A 19,485-nucleotide genomic window follows, 5' to 3' on the forward strand; every position below is an offset into this window, starting at 1 on the left:
CACCCTCAGAGGGCGGGTCCTTAGACACATGTAGCCAAAGCAAGGGCCCCTCAAGCCCCAGGCAGATGGCCCATTGCCTTCTGCCCACCTCCTCAGGTCCCCGTGATAGGGAGAGACCATGGGGAGCTGGGGAGGTGCAGGCTCTTCAAACTGGTGCTGCACCCCAGGACACTCTCTTCTCACATGCTTGGGGGGCGGAGTTTGTTCCCCACCTAGCTGCTTGCCCCAGGGCTAGTATCTCTTGGCTCAGAGGGGCTGACAGCTGGGTGCTTTCTCAGGGGAGCAGCCTGAGGGATGCCCTTCACTCTGCTTTCAGAATGCTTCCCCGGCAAGGACATCTCCAGCCCGGGTGTCTCCAGCCCGGGCATCTCCAGCCGGCACGTCCCCAGCCCGGGCATCTCCAGCCGGCACGTCCCCAGCCCGGGTGTCTCCAGCTGGCACGCCCCCGGCCCGGGCGTCCCCTTCCAGGTCGTCGTCTGCCAGGTCAGCCTCCACGACATCCTCTCCGACAAGAGTATATCTTGTTAGAGCAACACCAGTGGGCACCGTGCCCATCTGGGCATCTCCTGCCAGGTCAGCACCAGCCACGAGGGCCACCGGGGAGAGCCCAGGTAAGGGGGACACTTCAGGGAAAGCAAGAGGAGCAGGGAAGCAGGGGAGTAGTCAGGGGCGGGCAGTGGGGGGTCTGGGGAGGTGGGGGCAGAAAGGGGCCATTCCATGTAAACCCAAGACAGTGGAAAATTGGAGCCAGGGGGGTAAGGGCGAAGGAACCAGGACCAACCCAGCAGCTGTAACTTTGGAGGCTGCACAGTGTTCAGATTTCGAGAATGAGGACTCTGGTTGGAGACTGGGGTTCTTTCCGTAGGCTGCCCCACAGGTCTGCTGGGAGGCCCAGGTCTGCCTTGGAGCAGGGTCCTGATTGACCATGGACCCATCTATGGGAGGAAATGGAGGAAATGGATTCTGACCAGGCCCTCTCGGGCCCCATCTTTCCTAACTGGCTTATCTGGTTCAGGGGCTGGAAATCAGAGCTGCCAGCTGGGCCTTGGGGCTGGCTCTGCCCCTAACAAGACAGTGTGTCTGTCCATCCCAGCCTTGCCTCGTTGTAGACTTCAGACCGTCCCCACCATCCCATGCTTGGGACCCCTCTCCCAGTCTTGCCCTCTCGGGCTGGTGAGGCACTCTGGTGTGGTGGCCTTTAGAATGGGACACACTTCATTTGACTGCCTGCTCTGCTGTTCACTCGCCGGGTAACCTTGAGCAAGTTCTTTCACTTTCATGAGCCTCAGTTTCCTCATCTATAAAATAAGCACGATATCGCCCAGTTCACACGATTGCTGTGAGAATTCCCTACGAGAGTACGTGCCAGTGCCTGGCTGGCCCATAGGAGACGCTCCGTTAAAGCAAGCTGTCTGTATCTGGTGGAGTGGGGCCATATTCTGCAGTGGGGAGGTCCCCACGGGGCCCTTCTGGGCCAGTCTGCTCCCTTCCCCTCCTCCCCTGCCCTGGACCCCTCTCCAGCAGCCTTACCCTCCCCTGGTGCTGTCCCGCTCCTAGGTATCAGCCTGCCCAAGTTCACCTGGCAGGAGGGCCGGAAGCGGCTACCGCTCATCGGATGTGTCCTCCTCCTCATCGTCCTCGTGGTGGCCCTCATCATTCTCCGTGAGTTTAACAGAGGGAGCAGGGGCAGGCTCTGGTCATGGTCAGAAGGCACGGGGTCTGCCGATGGGGGCATGCTACAAGTTGACGGGAGAGGGGAACACACATGCAGCTGGCTACCCTGCCCCACAGACACTCCTGCAAAAGGCTGTGGGCCACGGTGCCTCCAGGCCCCTTTTAGGCTGCTGGGTTAGGGGGAACTGGGCTTGGGCCTTATCCTTGCTCCTTCCTGTGCATCTTGCTTGGGAGAGTTAGCTAACCACTCTGAGCTCCGTTTCTGCATCTTCTAATGGGATTCAGTTCCTTCAGTGCACTTGACTTACTACGGGCTCCGTCAGCACTCATAAAGATGTCACTGGGTTTGGAGCCATAAATGACAGAATAGCCCAGGGCCCAGCACAAAAATCTCTAAATGCTAGTTATTTTTTTAAAAAACATATACAGATAGATTAGGGAAAGTCTCTTGGGCATTTTGGACAATAGGATAGAGTGTTCTGGGGTTCGACACGGGCCCAGCACAGTGGGGAACCTCAGAAGGGGGCAGAAGAGGAGCACACCTCCAGCCACCCTGTCCTCGGAGAGATTCCAATCTCCTGAGAGACCTGGCTGGCAATAATTAAGGCCAGATGGGACCTTCAGGAAGAGGTGTCAGCTGTGTGGGCCAGGGTGGTAGGGGACAGCTCAGAAAGGTCCAGGAGACAGGCTGGAGGAGGGGACAGCATGTGGATAGGGTGTCTGAGTGGAAGGAGCTCCTGCAGGAAATGTTGGGGCAGGTGGGTGAGGTCGGTGTGGGGAGAAGGAAGGGACCTCTTGGCCAGAGAGGGAAAGAGTGTTGGGGGATCCCAGGGGGGCTGTTTGGCTGCGCATGGCCAAGCTACATGGTACAGAGCTTTAAACACCAGGCTGGGGAGTAAGGTTTCTCCTGAAGAAGTGGCACGATGTGGGGAGAAGCCAGGTGGGTGACCATGTGGAAACCTGGGCTGGCCAGGCTGCTCCAGGAAGAGGATGGCTCAGGAGGAGATAGTTTGCTGGTTAAGGGCATGGCCCCCTGGAGCCTCCTGGCTCTGCTACTTGCCACCTGGGGGACTGCAGCAAATTAATTAACTTCCCCAGCCTCAGTGTCCCCACCTGCCTGACAAGGTGATGGCATCATTGTCATGCTCATAAGGGTGTCCTCAGCACGGTGCCTGCCACATGGTATCCACGTGGACCATAAGCCAGGACATGCTGCCCAGCTTCTCCTGCCCCTCCCCCACAGGGCACTGCTCTAGGGACCCCCTGGCAGTCATGGGAGAGCAGGTGGGAAGGACCCATGGAGGACTGAGTTGGCATCTCAGGGCGCCCCCACCATGGAGTCACAGTGTGGTTTCACTGCATGTCCTGAGGTCCACTGACCATCAGGGGGGCCCCTCCACATTGGCCTAGCGGGCACTGGAGTCTGGATCTGGAAGGAACAGACACACAAGGGTGACCTTCGCCCTGGGTGACCTAGCGTGTGGTAGGGCAGGGGGGAGCAGTGGGGGATCAGGCTGAGGATGAGGGGTGGGGTGAGGAGTTAAAACTCAGGTTTCTTGGGCACCCAAGGGAAGATGTCTCCAGGCAGGAGGGATGGCATCCCTAGTTTGAGAAGAGGTCAGTGCTCCAGATGCAGGGAGTCATGAGGCTGACTTTCACAGTTTGCAAAGCTTGTACATTTGGGAATCAGCCATCTAGATTTGCTCTTTGAGAGGAAAGACATTTCTAAAGACAAGTAATGGGGCAGGAGCTGATTGAAGGAGACATCCCTTGTGTAGGGGAGGGGAAGGAGAAGGAAAATCCAGGAGATTTGAGACCAAAAGAACAGCTTTCAAGCAGACAGCATGGGGAGCGCTTGTGCATCTGGACGGCAGAGACAAATTTCTCTGCTATGACCTGCAGAGCACAGAGAAGAAGGGATATGCCAGAGGGGCTCCGAGAGGGGGCTCTGGGATTCTGGAGGAGGGCTTTCTCTGGCTGCCAATCTGGCCCATGTAGGGCACGGGAGCTCCCAAGCCGTACCCACCTCCACCCCTCCCTCCCTCGTTGTCCTTCCCTCTCTTTCTCTCTCTCTCTGGATGGCTGCTCCAGTCTGCCTGGTGCTGCCCTGCTTGCAGGAGCTTTCTGGGGCATTCTGGAGCATTTCTGAGCAGCCTTTTTCTCCATACAGATGGGGGAAGAGAGCCCCAGAGTCCAAGAGGGATTGCAGGTCGGTGTCTCAGAACCCCCAGGGCCTCGGGCTGCTCAGTGTCTTGTCCACCTGGGGTTGGCAGTGACCCGGCTGTCTGCTCCGTTGTCTTCCAGTCTATTTCTGGCGGGGCCACACGGGGATCAAGTACAAGGAACCAGTGGAGAGCTGCCCCATCCATGCTGTGCGCTGTGATGGGATTGTGGACTGTAAGCTGCGGAGTGATGAGCTGGGCTGCGGTAAGGCTGCTGGGCACGGGTGCATGTGTGCCTGAGTGTGTGTGTGTGTGCGCGCGTGCACTCTGGTGACTGCAAACTGCATATCAGCTCGAATTGGAGGCAACGCACAGAGAGTCAGAAGACCTAGGTTCTAGTGATAGTAGACTCGGGTCTGAAACCTGGCTTTGAGTGCTGTGTGACTCAGGCAAGTCACTTACCATCTCTGGGCTTCATTTCCCTAAGTTGTGAAATGAGGGAACTGGACAAGATTAGTGGTTCTCAGAATCTGCCCACTCCCAAGTAGCAGGTAAAATAGAGCTACTCCAGCTGGAGGCAGATGTGGGGTCCAGAGATCTGCCCATATGCCCCATCCATCTAGGCCCCCATAGGTGACCTCTGACTTGGCAGTCCTATGGTTTCACACAGGCCGGTTTGTAAATAGCCAGCAGTGATGAGCGCAAAGATCTCTTTGCCCTTGGATGCTCAGGGGGCTTTCAGTGCGTTGTTGACACGTAGGCTCAATGTCGGGGTCCATGGGAGCATTTCCCTGTGTGTCTGTGTGTGCTTGCCCGTGAGCACACCACTCTCTGACTGAACACGCAGTCAGATCACAGGCCTTATTCCCCTTGCCACTCTCTTGTTCGGGCATGCCGCTGCCTTCTTGGGGCAAAGGCTACTGGCAGTGCTCACCCCTTTTCCCAGCACTGGTCCCCTGGGTCCTGTTGCAGAGAGAGCTCTCTGCCCTGCCCCGGCCCCTACCTTGGCTCTGCCTTTATTGAGTGTCCTGGGCTCCTGAGCCCTGGCCGGTGGTCATTACCTCCTGGCTCTGGCTCCCAGATGTTCCCCAGGCCATAGCGAGGAGCCCCAGGACAAGAGCATCTAAGAGCCCAACTCAGTACATTCCTCAAGAACCGGGTGCTGAGAGCCCGCTCTGCCCTTTTCCTGCCCGGCAGTGAGGTTTGACTGGGACAAGTCTCTGCTTAAAGTCTACTCTGGGTCCTCCCATCAGTGGCTTCCCATCTGCAGCGACAGCTGGAATGAGTCCTACTCAGAGAAGACCTGCCAGCAGCTGGGTTTTGTAAGGTAAATATCCCCCCAGGTGTCCCAGGTTCAGAGTCGTCCTGGGTTCTCTGCAAGGGCCCCTCAGGCTCACTGTGGGCAACTCATTGAGAAGAGTCTTGAGGACCAGGGCTGAGGGCACTAGCTCAGGACACTCCTGTGTCATTCAAAGGCACAGTGCCCCTGGGTGCCCAAGTCTGGGGGTAAGTTGTTCCCATGAGGCCAAAGTCATGATGTGGAGATCTGTCGTAGGACCTGACACTCCCGTATATTCTCTGCATCGAAGTGGCTTTGTGTCCCTGGTCACAGTTCATGGTCACAGCAGCCCAGCAAGGGGGGTAAGGCTTTGAGCACTCCCACTGGGAACCAGAGGTTCAGGCTCTGCACTCAAGCAGTTGTGGCTTGAGCTGAAACTCATCGAAGCGGGGAGGAGATGAGCAGGTGTGGCCAGGTGAAGTCTTAAGAATCTTCTTGGCTCTAAAGATTTCACACCAAAGCAGGTGCTTGTGGGTGGAGCAGGGAGCACTTGATGGAGTCCTGCCTTCTTCCCTTATTTCTAGGCCACATAGCTAACTCCATCTTCCTTCTTGGTCTGAGTATTGGCGTTCACCAATATGTGTGGGGTTGTGGGAGGAAGGGTTTCAGCTGTGGACTCTCTGTTGAAGAAGCACCTTGAAACCCAAGGCTGGGAGGCCAGGACTTAGAAAGCCTGTCCTCTCCCTTCCCTCAGCCTCAGAGTTCCGATCTGTGAGAGGGAAATCAGGGGGATGTGGCTGGAAGACGGATATCTTTAATTATCGAGTTGTACGACCTTATGCAAATCAGAACCTCCCTTGGGCTTCAGTAGATGGTGTCGCTTATTCCAAACACATAATTGAGATTTGACGCGTGCCAGAGACCACGGGTACCCTGACAAGATCCCTGCCCTTCCAGAACCTGCGGTATGGTGTGGGGGAGAGAGGCTTAAACCAATAGCCATAGCATAATGCTATGCGTAATGGTAAGCACTATGGATACGCAATGGAGAGGGAGCCTGACCTCACCTGGTGGACAGCAGGGAACAGAGGAACCCCAGGAAGAAGAACAGCATGTGCAAAAGGCACGCACTCATTCAGGGGTGCACCATGTTCCAGAAATTCACAGAAGTGCCACGCAGATTGTCCATGGATCTCCCACATCAGAATCACCTGGGGCAGGGGGGGTTGTTAAAATCAGACTCTGTGGATTAAGATTTAAAACCTGCTTAGCAAATGTCCTGAGGTGATTCTTACATACACTGTGGCCTGAGGTCCAGTAAGTGAGTACCAGGTTCTCAGATTTTCATGTGCAAAGCCGTAAGATGGGGATCTTAAAAAGGCAAAGTCTGGCTCAGCAGCTTTGGGGTGCTGCTGTGGTGCATGGATCACAGCTTGGCCAGAAAAGGGCCCAGCTAGTGTTTCTTGAATTTGCATGTGTATCAGAATCCCCCAGAGAGCCTGCAAAAACATAGAAATGGAGTTCCTGATTCAGTAGGTCTAGGGTTAAGAGGACCCAAGAATTTGCATTTCTAACAAGTTCGCAGGGGTGCTAATGCCACATCTCCTGGGCTGGTGCACAGGGCTGGGGGGGGGGCAGTGGTGGAATGTGTGGGTGGGGGCAGGGTGTGATGGGACTTACTGGTGCCCCTGGCCTCTGCCAGCAAAACTCTAATGTCAGCTGGGGCACCGGGAGTGGGGGCAGGCTTATTCTTCTTTCCCTCCCCTCCTTACAGTGCTTACCGGACGACCGAGGTGGCCCACAGGAATCTTGCCAGCAGCTTCTCGATCTCCAAATACAACTCCACCCTCCAGGAAAGCCTCTACAGGTGTGGTAGTGTGGGCCAGGCTGCCTGCCTGTGAGCAGGGAAAAATGGGGGAGTGCTTTGAGTCAGGGAGTCCCTCTCCTTTGGCCTTTTTGAGACCTAGCCTCCAGGAGTCCATCTGAATGTCCTGAGCATCCCCGAAACAGTCCCCATTTGCCACCTGTCTCCTGACTTGAAAGTTATTGAAGTGTGGTGCAGAGAGAACCTCAAGGTCAGCGGAGCCCCAAGCATTCATCTGTTTGTTAGAGACCGTAAATAAACCTTGGGGCCACCAGTCTGCTGGGTGTTTGGACTGGGAGCCACTGTAGGGAGTGGGCTTGAGGTGGGGAGGGAGAAACATCGCTGGGGTCATGGGGGGTGGGGAAACAGGAGCAGGAGGAGGGCCAGGTGCATGTGACCGGGGACAGGGAGGCCTGGCTGGGAGGCCCTGGCCCCCTCCTGGGCCCTGCCATCTGTCATCTCTGCATTGCAGACCCGCCCTTGTCCCAATCCCACTCAGGGGAAGGTTGAAGGGTGCTCCACCAGCTAGTGGTGTTTACCTTGGGGAGGGAAAGAAGAAGCCAGGCTTCCAGAGAAAAAGGGACAGGGAGGGGAGGGGAGAGAAGAGAATGAGCTGTAGCCTGGATGCCTGCTTTGTGCTAGGTGTTTTGCAAGCTACATTGCCCGTGGAGCATTGAGGAACTGGCCGAGGAGAGTCAGGCCACCTCTTGTGCTGTGGAAAGATGCAGGACAATGAAGTCATGAGTTCAAAGGACAGGGATCTACCCAATGCGTGCAATCTCCCATAAGAAAACTGAGGGGTGGGGATGGGGACAAGAGTGGGGATGATTTGCACTGAGCCATCCCCATATCTGGAGAAAGCACTAGAAGGGTCTGTCTCTCTGGGAGGGAGATCAGAACCTCTATCTTATGCAAAGGAAATGGAATAGGAAGTTAGAGGGATTCAATCAGGGAAGGCTTTCTGGAGGAGGTATCTAAAGTGCCCCTTTCCCATCTTCTGTGTCCCTTTGTACAGGTCTGAATGCCCTTCCCAGCGGTATGTCTCTCTCCAGTGTTCCCGTAAGAAGATGCTCTTCTTCCTGGACTGTGGCCTGTGTGGGGTGGGAGTCAGGGAGCAGAGACATGGGACCCCTCTAGGGGAGATGGCCAGCCCGGGGGGTCCCAACAGGAAGACAGTCTTCAGCAGCAGGCCTGCTTCAGGGCTGAGGTCCCTGTAAGGCACTGGGACAGTCTCAGAGTAGCACTTCTCCTTCTCCTGACTCTGCTCAGCCCAGCAACCTTGTTCATACAGGGGAAGCCCTTCAAATCTCACGGATTCTGGGAGGTGGAGAGGACTGGAGGGCTAGTCTGGATCAGTTTAAAGCTCCTGTATCAACAGATGTGGAACTAGATCTAGGGCCAATATTTACTGAGTACATTCTACTCTTATTGACTCTTGATAAATAATTGCATTTCATTCTCATGAGGCAGGGCCATTACTGTCCACTTACTGATAAGAGACTGGCATGTTTGTCTCACTGCTGGTAGGTTAGGAGCTGGTATCTGACCTTGGGTCTGACCCCAAAACCCAAGCTGTTGAGCAGCCTGTATACATGTGCTGTGTTCTCAGTAATGACCAGGTGGGCTTGCTCCCCTGAGTGGGCGGGCACAGGGCTACAGACAGAGGGCCCACCCTTCGGACTACTACCGGTTCTTCATTCTCTCCCGCTTTAAAGAGAAAAGGAAACATGTCCTAACAGACTCCAAAGACTGCCCTCCTTGTCCACAATTTTGGGGAGATGACTCCAGAATATGGTTGGGAATGTCCCTGTGGGGGTACATACAGGGTCCCCAGTAGCATTAAATGACCCCCTGGGGAATCATATGGGCACAGACCCACCTGCACAGCACGGCAGCCCTGGGATTTGCCATCATGATGGTATGGTGCTTGGCACAGTCCCCCAACTTCAGACACTTTAATGAGCATTTGTCATCGTTAAGGAAAGAATGAATGAGTAGGAGGAAAGAGGAACTTGCCTGGGATGAAACTCCCCGCTGAGTGATCCCAGCAGTCTAACCCTCCCCATGGAAGCTCTGCTTTGGCAGAAAACAGCTGGGCCACATCAGATTAAGTGAGCAAAGCTGTGTCCATGGGTGGGCACGTGCCCTCAGGATGGGGCTGCCTGAGCCTGCCCTGGGTCCAGGGAGCACGGGAGCCATTCTGAGAGCAGCAGAGGTCACAGTTCCTCGCTTCTGCTTCTCCCCAGACTGTGGACTAAGGGCCATGACGGGGAGGATCGTGGGAGGGGCGCTGGCCCCAGAGAGCAAGTGGCCTTGGCAAGTGAGCCTGCACTACGGCACCACTCACATTTGCGGGGGCACGCTGATCGACGCCCAGTGGGTGCTCACCGCTGCCCACTGCTTCTTTGTGTGAGTGCCCGAGGGGCGGGGAGCACCAGGGAGGGCTGATGGCAGATGGATTTGTGTCTCAGCAGAGAGGGCTTTGGTCGTGAGCCCAGGCCCCCAGTCTCAGGACCATGATCTGCAGTTACTGTTGGGTCCTGGGACTGGGCGTTGGGGCTACTTGTTCTGAGTGCAGCCCAGAATGAGAAAATAACCTGGATGGCCTAGAGGGAGGGTGAGGCAGGCAGGAAAAAACGGCTTAGGAGTCTTTCCCTAAGAACAAAGAATGGGGTGAAATAAAAAGGCTTTGGGTTTGTTACCAGCTTCCTGCAACAGGAACTTCCGGGGAGGGAGCCTGAGGAACAGAAATGCTATCCCAGGGAATCAGGAATGGAGGGATAGGGGTGGAGGGGAGGGTGGTGCTGTGAGCTTCTGACTGTCACCAGCCAGTCTAGGTCCCTGGAGCTGGGGGGCAGGAAAGGGCTCTGAGGATAAGGCGTCAGGGGCACTAGCTTCCCCAGGAGGGAGTGAGTCTCTGGCAGGTCACTTTGTCCTGTCTACAGCTCCATTTCTGCTGACCTGTCCTGTCCACCTTATAGGAAGCTTGGTGGAATGCAGAGAAGACAGTGGGGGTCATGAGGTGCTGGGTGGCCAGTTAAGGGCCGGCTTTTAGAGAAAGGCGGGGGGCTTGTTTTTGAGTCCTGGGCGAAGATGGAGGGTTCCCTTTTGAGGTCATTTCGTCCATCCCCTTGCCTGTAAGCTGGTGCTGCGGCTGTAGCTCCCTGTGCATGGCAGACACTGCCAGGGGGCCCTGCCAGACAAAGAGCTGGACCATGCTCCCTTGTGGCTCTTGCAGGACCCGGGAGAAGGTTCTGGAGGGCTGGAAGGTCTACGCAGGCACCAGCAACCTGCTCCGGCTGCCTGAAGCAGCCTCCATCTCCCAGATCATCATCAACGGCAACTACACAGACGAGGAAGACGACTACGACATCGCCCTCATGCGGCTCTCCAAGCCCCTGACCCTGTCTGGTGAGTCAAAGCCACGCCCGCTTTTCCAGCAGCCCTTGGAGCCCAGCCTTGCCACGTCCATAGGCCCTCTTGGGGTCCCAGAGCCTCAGCACGGTGGAAGCCAAAGGCTCTTAGGAATCATTTAATGGAGCACTTCTCTACTTTACCATTGGGGAAACCGAGGCTCAGAGGCTGGAAATAAGGTTGTGCCAAATGACACATGTTACATTGCAAGTTGATGACAGAGATAAGGCTTGGGTACTGGTCTTAACCAATATGAATAGATTGAATCGTTCCACACATATTTATTGAGCACTTAACAGGGGCCAGGCACTGCGACAGGCAATTTACAGCTGCATCATTTACTCTTCCCAACCTATCCTGTAGAGCAGGTACTATTATTAGCTTCATTTTATACTTGAGGACATGGAGCCTCAGGGAAGGAAAATTACCCACGGCCAGAGTCCTAAGTGGTCGCCTGCTCCAGGATGGGATCCAGGCGGGTCTGCCTCCGGAGTAAAGCTCTTCGTGCTGGCAAATTGGGATCACTGCAGCTGGGAGCACAGCACGAGCACATATGCAGACAGTGAACTGCCACGAGGTTGGCCACAGGACAGAAATGCTAGGGGAGTTGTCGGGATATCAAAGGTTTCATCTATGAATTCACTCACTCATGTGCGCACTTATCAAATACTTACCGTGTGTCTACTGCTATGCTGCGCGCTCTCCAGTTGAAATTGCAAATAGAATGAAATGGGTGATGCGCAGCCAGTAGAGGCCAGTGACTCGATGGTGGGGACAGCTGGGGGAGCCGACATGGCACAAGTGGGGCTTCTCTGGAGAAGGATCTCTAAGGTGGACTGGGCTTTCTGGGCTCTCTGGTTAGTCCTGACTTTCTCGTGCTCTGAGCCTGTGAACTGGTCTTTCTGGGCATATTAATTACAGAGGCAGTGTCAGTCCTGAGTCAGACACTAGGTCGTCAGAGTGGGGTGAGGAGGAGGAAACAGCCTAAGCTCGGTTGGGCGGGGCTGGCCCAGGGCCACGCCCTCCCCGAGCCACGCCCACCAGCCGGCCAGTCTCCTTCACTGTAGCCTATCAGCCCATTTTGTGGCGAGGGGCGGTCTTCCGTGCATGCCTTACCCTTCATGCCCACCTAAGAGGGGCAGTCAGTCTGCAGGACCAGAACAGGCCTTTCCAATCTTGCCAAACCCAGACTCCATTTCGCTAACCATCCTGATCTCCCACCACCGCAACCTCCCTTAATGTTATTTGGAATTCCAAATCAAATTAGGTAATCTGTAAAACCAAATGAAAGCTATTATAACATTGTGTATGGTTTTCAGACTGTGGCAGTCCCTCTACAGACTCATAGGCCCCTGGGCAGGAAGCACACATCTAGACTGAGAATTACAGTTTAGACCAGGTGCCCTGATTTTGGGTTTAGAAGTCAGGGTAGATTTTCTTAAACTCCTTTGGCGGGCCAAGCACTTTCAAGTCACAGTTCTATCGAAGAAAACTTGTGAAAATTCACTGATAAAGTTAATTCCCCCCATAAAAATGAATGGAGGATAGAATCATGTTACATTTTTTTTAAAGACCCTATATCTTAAAAATGGGCATATTTTAAGAAATTATGTTTTGCATTTTTTGGTTAATGATTGATGCCATGCCTTCATTTCTTTTTTGTTTACTCTCTAGCAGACAAATGTGTTAGACCCCGGTACTTAGAGCCCAATTTATAGGAGAAGAATCTAGTGTTCATTCCCACTCCCACACTCCCGTTTTCTGTGTCACTCCTTCCTTTCTTCCTTTCTTTGTTTGTTGAGTACTTTGTATGTGTCAGGCACTGTTCTAGGTGAGCATAAGAAACCATTGAGAGCATTGCAAACATTCTATCAGCTGGTATTTTCATCTTGCAAGTTGGAGTTTGGTGGCTCACGCCCTAGCATAAAGATCCCAGTCCTCAGAAAGGCTGTGACGTGACGCACAGCAGCACCTTCTAAATGTTTCTGAGCCTGGGAGCAAGTGAGCAGGGGTTTTGTGGTCCATGCCTCTAGGGATGTGCTCTTCCCACTTGGGGAGGTTGAGCTGGAGGAAGCCCCTCAGTTGCTGACCCACCTGTGGGTGCTCTCCCCAGACCTGGCTGGGCATATCACTGAGAGGCCATGGTGCTAATGCCTGGGACTTGGTCTGCTGCTGCTCCCTCCTCTGACAGATGGGCATGGAGGAGGTTCAGCCGGGAAAGCCACTCATAGAAGGGAGATCCTTAGAGCCACCCTGGTATCGGCGTGGCACAGGGGAGCTTCCAAGGCATATGCTTCTGCCCACAGGGCACTCACTGAGATCAGAATGTTTACGGGAACTCTAGCAGCAACCCAAAGGCTGGAGGGTCAAGATAAAGTGCCTGAGTTTCTTGCCTGGTCTATTCAAGGCCCTAGAAGTTTCTGAACCATACTGGGGCAAGGAGGGAGGGTCCTAGGACCTGGATACCCCTGTCCCTCCCTAGTACCATCCCAGCTGAGATCTCCAGCCTTGACCTTGCTCTGATGTCTTGAGGTCTTGTTGCAGCTCACATCCACCCTGCCTGCCTCCCTATGCACGGACAGACCTTCAGCCTCAATGAGACCTGCTGGATCACAGGTTTTGGCAAGACCAAGGAGACTGATGGTGAGAGGCAGAGTTGTTGGGCTGCGTGTGTGTGTGTGTACATGTGCATCTGTACAGAGTGTGTGGGGGTGATGTGTCGGGGTGTATGGAGGAGGGCCTATCTAGATGAGGGTTTGGGCATAGAGATTCATGGGCCTGCATGTGGGTATGTGTGTTCACATCACCCCCACACATGGCAGACCAGTTTATATTACATCTTATAACCCATGTTAGAAAGTTTTGGTCTCCCAAGTATCACCCTTAACCCTTCTCCCCATTTTACAAATGAGGAAGCTAAAGACCTTTGGGGCTCCGTCATTTGCCCAGGGTCACCCTAGTTGTTTCTGATAGACAGAACTAAGTCTAGAACAGCCTAGAATGGTCTAGAACATGCCAGGCTGGTGCTATCTGCATCATACTCCACCACTTGCTCACAGAGCCTGGGTTGTTTCTTACACTTTGGACTAACTCTTCCATGGAGAAAGCCCCCATTAAATTGCAGTTATTTTGAATTTTTTTAAAAAGTGAAAATGAAATGAGAAAAAAAAGTTTTTGTTTTTGTTTTTAGTATATGCAGCTTTAGTCAATCAAAAGAAAAAGTCCCAAATGTGCAGGTGAAAAAAATGCCAAGACACATGCTTAACTATCTGCCACTTTCACAGAAAACTTACCCTATAAGAATATACAAAATGTGTTTATGTACAGCATGTACCTAGGGGCATATATGGTTATTTCCTCAGAATTCTTAGGTGCCACCTCCTGGCGAAGAGGCCAACACTTCATTCACATATCTTTACCAAAAAAGACTAATTGGCAACAAATAGACTATTTGACTGTTGACAACACTGTACATCCTCTATTCAGACCACGTAGGCTCCGCTTGGTCAGTTAAGATCCTCCCATCAATGCAGACAACACCAGGTACCCACCAGGTACCCATGTCCCCCTACATGCAGATCCTACCAGGTGTCTCTGTCCCCCTAAACAGCTTCACACGGAGCTCTCCCAAGTGAAATCCTGTAAACCAACCTGAGACAAATGTGTATGAATGTATATACCTGAGCAGATGTCAAAGTAGTTGGTCTCCAGCCAAGACCACCTGGAGACCCCCTATAATCAAACACGTTTGGTCCATTGCTCACTGCACTGAGGGGGAACATATACCACAGGGAACCATGGACATCTTAATAACAGAGTGCTAGGAAGGACTTATTGTAGGGGAGGACGGCGGTTCAAAGAAATGGAACATTTCTCTAGATTGGATGCTTTCAGGAAGCAGGGATAATTCTTTTTTTTTTAATGTTTATTTATTTATTTGACAAAGATCACAAGTAGGCAGAGAGGCAGGCAGAGAGAGAGGGGGAAGCAGGCTTCCTGCTGAGCAGAGAGCCCAATGTGCGGCACGATCCCAGGACCCTGAGATCATGACCTGAGCTGAAGGCAGAGGCTTAACCCACTGAGCCACCGAGGCACCCAAGCAGGGATAATTCTATGATTGGACATCCTAATAATCTCATCTAGGAGTTAAGAATAAGCAGAGTCTAAAGCTATAATCGGTGAGGAGGCAGTAGACATTCCTATTGGCTGGGAGAGGGGATAGTCGCCGTTATTTGTGGTTTGTAACCTACCTTGTTTTCATTTACCCTTAAACAAGGTTATGAAGTGGAGTGGTCTTCTTTCCCCTCACTTTATCTCTATTGCAGAGTGATCTTTGCTGATGTTGGTTCTGTAGGATGGTTTATGCTTGGCCCCGGAGCACGTGGCTGACCTCACAGAGAGCCTCTGGCCAGTTGCAGGTCTCAGGGCCTCCTTTCCCTTGCTCAGTGCAGTGGATGGTGACTAGCCTGGGAGCAGACTTGTTCTGGTCTCGGCTCCATAACTGACCGGCCGTGTGACTGTGGGCAAGTCACGCCTTCGGCCGTGAGTTCCTCCAACTGTAAATGGATTAATTATACCTCATTAGGGCACATAGTTACTGAAAACAAATGAAATGATGTGTTTGATGGTGCTCTGCATACAGAGAAGATTTTGCAACATGAAGGCAGCCCAGTAGGCTTGTGAGTTTGTGTACATGTCTGTCTCTATGTTACATGTAGGGGGGTGTGTGTGGTGTGAGGGTGTATGTGGCCCTATGTTCTGGGAGGCCAGCCATGGGAATGGTATCCTCTGCTCCCAGGAAGCTGTGAATCTGAGTCATGGGGTGGCTGGCTAGAAGGTCATGAAGGTGTCCATATCTGGTCTCACTCCTTTCCCATCTTCTCTTTCCTCCACTCGCCTTCACTGAAGAGAAGACATCCCCCTTCCTCCGAGAGGTACAGGTCAACCTCATCGACTTTAAGAAATGCAATGACTTCTTGGTCTATGACAGTTACCTTACCCCAAGGATGATGTGTGCTGGGGACCTCCGGGGAGGCAGAGACTCCTGCCAGGTGAGAGGCTCATGTCCTGGGAGCCAGGGGCCATGGGGGAAGGCTGGGGTGGTGGTTTCAGAGTGAGAATCAGGTGCCCGCCATTTCCTGCTCAAGGACCACCTCTCCTACCCTGCTGAGATGTGTGTTCCCCCCACAGGGAGACAGCGGGGGGCCCCTGGTCTGTGAGCAGAACAACCGCTGGTATCTGGCAGGAGTCACCAGCTGGGGCACGGGCTGTGGCCAGAGAAACAAGCCCGGTGTGTACACCAAAGTGACTGAAGTCCTCCCCTGGATTTATAGCAAGATGGAGGTGAGTGTCTGCCTGGGGCAGACTGGGAGCTCCCCAAAGTTGGGGTGTCTGGTAGAGGGCCCAGGCTTTCCCCAGAGTCTTAGCAAAGTTCCCCTCACCCATCGTGTTTGGAGGGTGAAAAGAAGTGTGGAAGACTGGGACAGGATAGGAATCCAATGTTGGGCCAACCCCAGCGGCTTAGGTTTCTTACCTTCTATTTCCTTCCTCTGGAGGGATGGAAAGGGGTGGCCCCAGGCTGGGCCCCAGCGGCATGTCTTCTCCCCAGAGACAGCCACGGTGTGAGTTCACACAGCTGATTGGAGTGGTGTATCAAGGAGGCCTCCCTCCTTGGCAGGGAGTTAGTCTCATGGGTATCTGGGGTGCAGGGCTTCACCCCCACCTCTGCTGACCCAGAACAGCCCTACCTTCCCTGCACCTGCCATCTTAGCCCTAAAGCACGAAAGCTATGCTCACCTTCCCTCCTCTGCCTGAGAGAGGGGAGAGCAGCACACAGAGCTTGGGTGGCTGGTCCAGAAATCCAGCCTGGTGTCTCTCTCCTTCCACGGTTCCTCCTTGTTGCCGCTCTCCGAGGAGCAGTGCCCAGTGACAGCTGGACTGAATGGCAGGCTCTGAACCCCACCTTCGACATCTGTCTTCCTGACCCAGCCTTATCCTGTTCTCCCTGTTCTTGTCCTCAGAGGGAGGTGCACTTCCGGAAATCCTAAGCAGCTGGACTGTCCCACCTCACGGCACTGGCCAAAGTGACTGGGCCATCGGCAGTGTCATCTAGGCTAAAGGCCACCAGGCACCTTCGTTACTCCTACCTCTACTATCTGCTGCCTCTGTGAATATGCACACACGTGTGTGTATGTGTGTGTACATGCGTGCACATGAGTAGATGTTGTTACTCTCCCAAGGTCTTCAGAAACCAGAAGAGCTGTCAGCTCTTCGCAAAGCCCAGGTTGGAAAGCTCCTGGAGTTAATGGTTTGGGCTGTGTGGAGGTTCCTGCAGGGGTAGCCTTAATGGACAGAGGTGGTAAAGCCCAAACAGGGCCCCAGAGAAGGGCCTGGAAGTCCATATTAGGCATTCTTGCTCCTCTGACCATGACTTGGAGACGAACCCAGACTGCGTGGTCACCAGCAGCCCCGGGGACACCCGGGTAGCAGAGGGCCTGGGCTGGCCCTGGCGGGAAGTGTCCCCCTTTGAAAGAGCTTCCTGCTCTTTATCAGACCTCGTGCTGGTGCCCGGATGTGGAGGGCTGGCTGCATGCAGCAGTCCAGGCTCAGAGGCACTGGGGCAGATTTTTATTTTATTTTTATATTCAAGAAATGGAAGTAGATGCATTTTATAAAGATTCTCCAAAACTTCCAGGCGCCTGAAGCACTAGCATCCATCACCCCACAGACTCCAAGGGGCTTCTGGGAGTTGTGCCATTCCAGAGTCCTGCAGAATGTTCCCGACCTCAAGAGACCAGATGAAGGAGCCGCTTTGGGGTACTCGGTAGGGAGCCCTCAGGCAGGCTGGTGAGCAGATCCCTCACAGAGAGCCACCCGTGTCGCTGCATCTGAAGGCCACACCAGGGCGTGAAGAAATGGCTGCTGCTTCTCCATGAGAGTCCGGGTGGACAGGGTTCCCTGTCCAGTGCCCTCCTGGGCCTTTTGTAGTTTCTTCTCCGCTTCTCCACCTTTCAAATTCTCAGTTGTTTCAGAAACCGGGCATTGACCCCAACGCTGCCGTGAAGAGAGAGCCGACACTGTCTCCAGGCCCTCCAAACAGTCGTATTGAAGGATCTGAGGTTCCCTGCTCCCGTGAGCCATCAGTGTGTCTGGTTTCCATGCCAGCCAGAGGCCTGGGCCTTCGCCAACCTCTCCTCTGGGCTACCTGTTCTTGCCCAGCCTCATTCTCCTCACCTTCCTGGGGCCTGCCTCACGGTGCTATGACTCTCAGAGGCAGGGTCCACGTGGGTCAGCCCAGCCCAGCTCAGGCAGGCAGCAAGGCTGGACAGGGGCCGAGGGAGCCGGTTGCGTGTTATCAGGGCTGAGGGTGGGGGAGGGCAATGTTCATGTCTACGGCAGCCCCAGCAATGGTCTTCAGCAATAAAAGTTGTGTGACCTGAAAAATTTGTGATTTGTTGTTCTACTGATTCCCTGCCCACCCCGGTGTCCAGACAGCCTTTGTGGGGGTTCTTAGGTTTGGTTCCTCAGCTGTGGGTTCTGAGTGTTTATTTGGCCCATCAGCCAACCCCCGACCTGCCATATCAGTGCCTACTCTGTATCAGGTATCATGACAGGCTCAGGGGCACAAAGACTATGACAGTGTCCTCAGGAACTCATGATTGTGACTCAGTGTGACGGAAGCTATGACGAGTATGGACAGCATGCGTGGAAGCTACCAGTCGCACCTGGAGAGGTCAGGGAGGGCTTCACAGAGGACGGGAGGCTTGAAAGGAATCTTAAAACTTCACCAAACCAAGCCAAACCAGATCAAACAACCAAACAAACAAAACCAGACAAGGATGGGTGAAGGACAATCCAGTGCTTGTCTTTTCTCCTTTTCCCTTCTTCCTCTTTCTCTTCCTCTGCCTTTGCAAGCTCAGAGAGAGGCCTGATTGTAAGAAGCTTCCTCAAGCATTTCCAACAGAATTGGATCGGTGGTCCCATCAGTTTCTGAAAGATCTATCCCTTCTTGCTCTGCAGTTACTTTCCTACCTTGAATATATTGACCTCCATCACTGCGACCCATGGGTACACGACCAGCGTCACTGGGCACACCCCTGCTTCTGGCCACGATCACAGACGTCTCCAGGCCTGCGTCCATGGGCCTGGCCTTCGGACACCTCAGATTTGGTTTCTTTACTCTCTCATGTCAGTGGGAGGGGGAGACATCCCACCTTCAGTTCTTTTCTGGCTTCATCCCAACAAAAAGGTGTGGGGGAGGGGCAATTGGCGGGCTTAGCATATTAGCAAGTAGGGAGAACACAGCGACCCCAATAAGAGCCCACGGTTTCCCACAACTTCCGTGGCTCAACCCAAAGCTTATTTCTCATCCATCTCAACGTCCAGCGAGGAGGCTTCCTGCCACATTATTTTTCAGATCCTTCTCTCTCTCTGGCTTCCTAGGGCATAAGTAACCTATAGGGGTGCAGGTGTGTGTGGGAGAGATAAGCTCGAGAAAAAGCAGTATCTTAATAGGAAAAGAAAAACACTTTCCTTAGACACCAGACATTTACAGAAGCCATAAGAAGCATGGAGTAGGGTGATGGGATTTCCCAAATCTGTCCAAAATTTCCAGAAAGATGTGCGTGTCTCTATTGGTGGAGGCTAGTGGGGGTTGCTGGTGACACCATCCTCGGGTCCCTGGATCCCAGCCATCTCCAGGTACCACTCAGACTCTCTGGCTTTGTCAAGTCCACTGACTGCTGAGTTTACCCCCCGGGGAAGGAGGGGAGTGTACGTGAGTGTGTTGGGTGTGGGGCAGAGACTAAGTCTTTGGAGACCGAGCCGGTCACAGCCCAGCAGCCCATCCTGCTGCCTCTGGAGTTTGGTTCAGTTCCCAAGGGCTATTGTTTCCCGTAATTGCTTAGCCAGTGTCCTGATGCACTTGGGGGGACATTGGGAGATGCATGTGGAGCACTTTCTGTAATGATAATGATGAGGATAATGATGATAAGAGCCAGCACTTGCTGAATGTGTGCTATATACCAGCTGCTGTGCTAACCACCTGATGTGTCTTATGTCCCGAAAGCACAGAGTAGGCACTATTATCCCTA

General features: G+C 53.6%; 1 protein-coding gene across 4 annotated transcripts in view; it reads left to right on the forward strand.

The window, feature by feature from the left end:
- Positions 1-17,836, forward strand: part of TMPRSS13 (transmembrane serine protease 13) — a 28,796-nt gene extending 10,960 nt beyond the window's left edge. For 3 of the 4 annotated variants that reach the window (XM_013054908.2, XM_045080481.1, XM_013054909.2), the window contains 13 exons: positions 317-611; positions 1,558-1,662; positions 3,845-3,883; positions 3,979-4,101; positions 5,034-5,163; positions 6,890-6,982; positions 7,995-8,038; positions 9,226-9,388; positions 10,218-10,390; positions 12,938-13,036; positions 15,302-15,444; positions 15,584-15,736; positions 16,414-17,836. In XM_013054908.2, coding sequence (XP_012910362.1) covers positions 317-611; positions 1,558-1,662; positions 3,845-3,883; positions 3,979-4,101; positions 5,034-5,163; positions 6,890-6,982; positions 7,995-8,038; positions 9,226-9,388; positions 10,218-10,390; positions 12,938-13,036; positions 15,302-15,444; positions 15,584-15,736; positions 16,414-16,440 — 1,587 coding nt within the window. In that variant the 3' untranslated portion in view covers positions 16,441-17,836. The remainder of the gene's footprint in view (positions 1-316; positions 612-1,557; positions 1,663-3,844; positions 3,884-3,978; positions 4,102-5,033; positions 5,164-6,889; positions 6,983-7,994; positions 8,039-9,225; positions 9,389-10,217; positions 10,391-12,937; positions 13,037-15,301; positions 15,445-15,583; positions 15,737-16,413) is intronic. The other variant, XM_045080482.1, reaches the window with a different exon arrangement.
- The last annotated feature ends 1,649 nt before the right edge of the window (positions 17,837-19,485 follow it).

The sequence above is a fragment of the Mustela putorius genome, unplaced genomic scaffold, assembly GCF_011764305.1.
Source record: "Mustela putorius furo isolate JIRA1106 unplaced genomic scaffold, ASM1176430v1.1 tig00000460_pilon_pilon_pilon, whole genome shotgun sequence".
Taxonomy (NCBI): domain Eukaryota; kingdom Metazoa; phylum Chordata; class Mammalia; order Carnivora; family Mustelidae; genus Mustela; species Mustela putorius.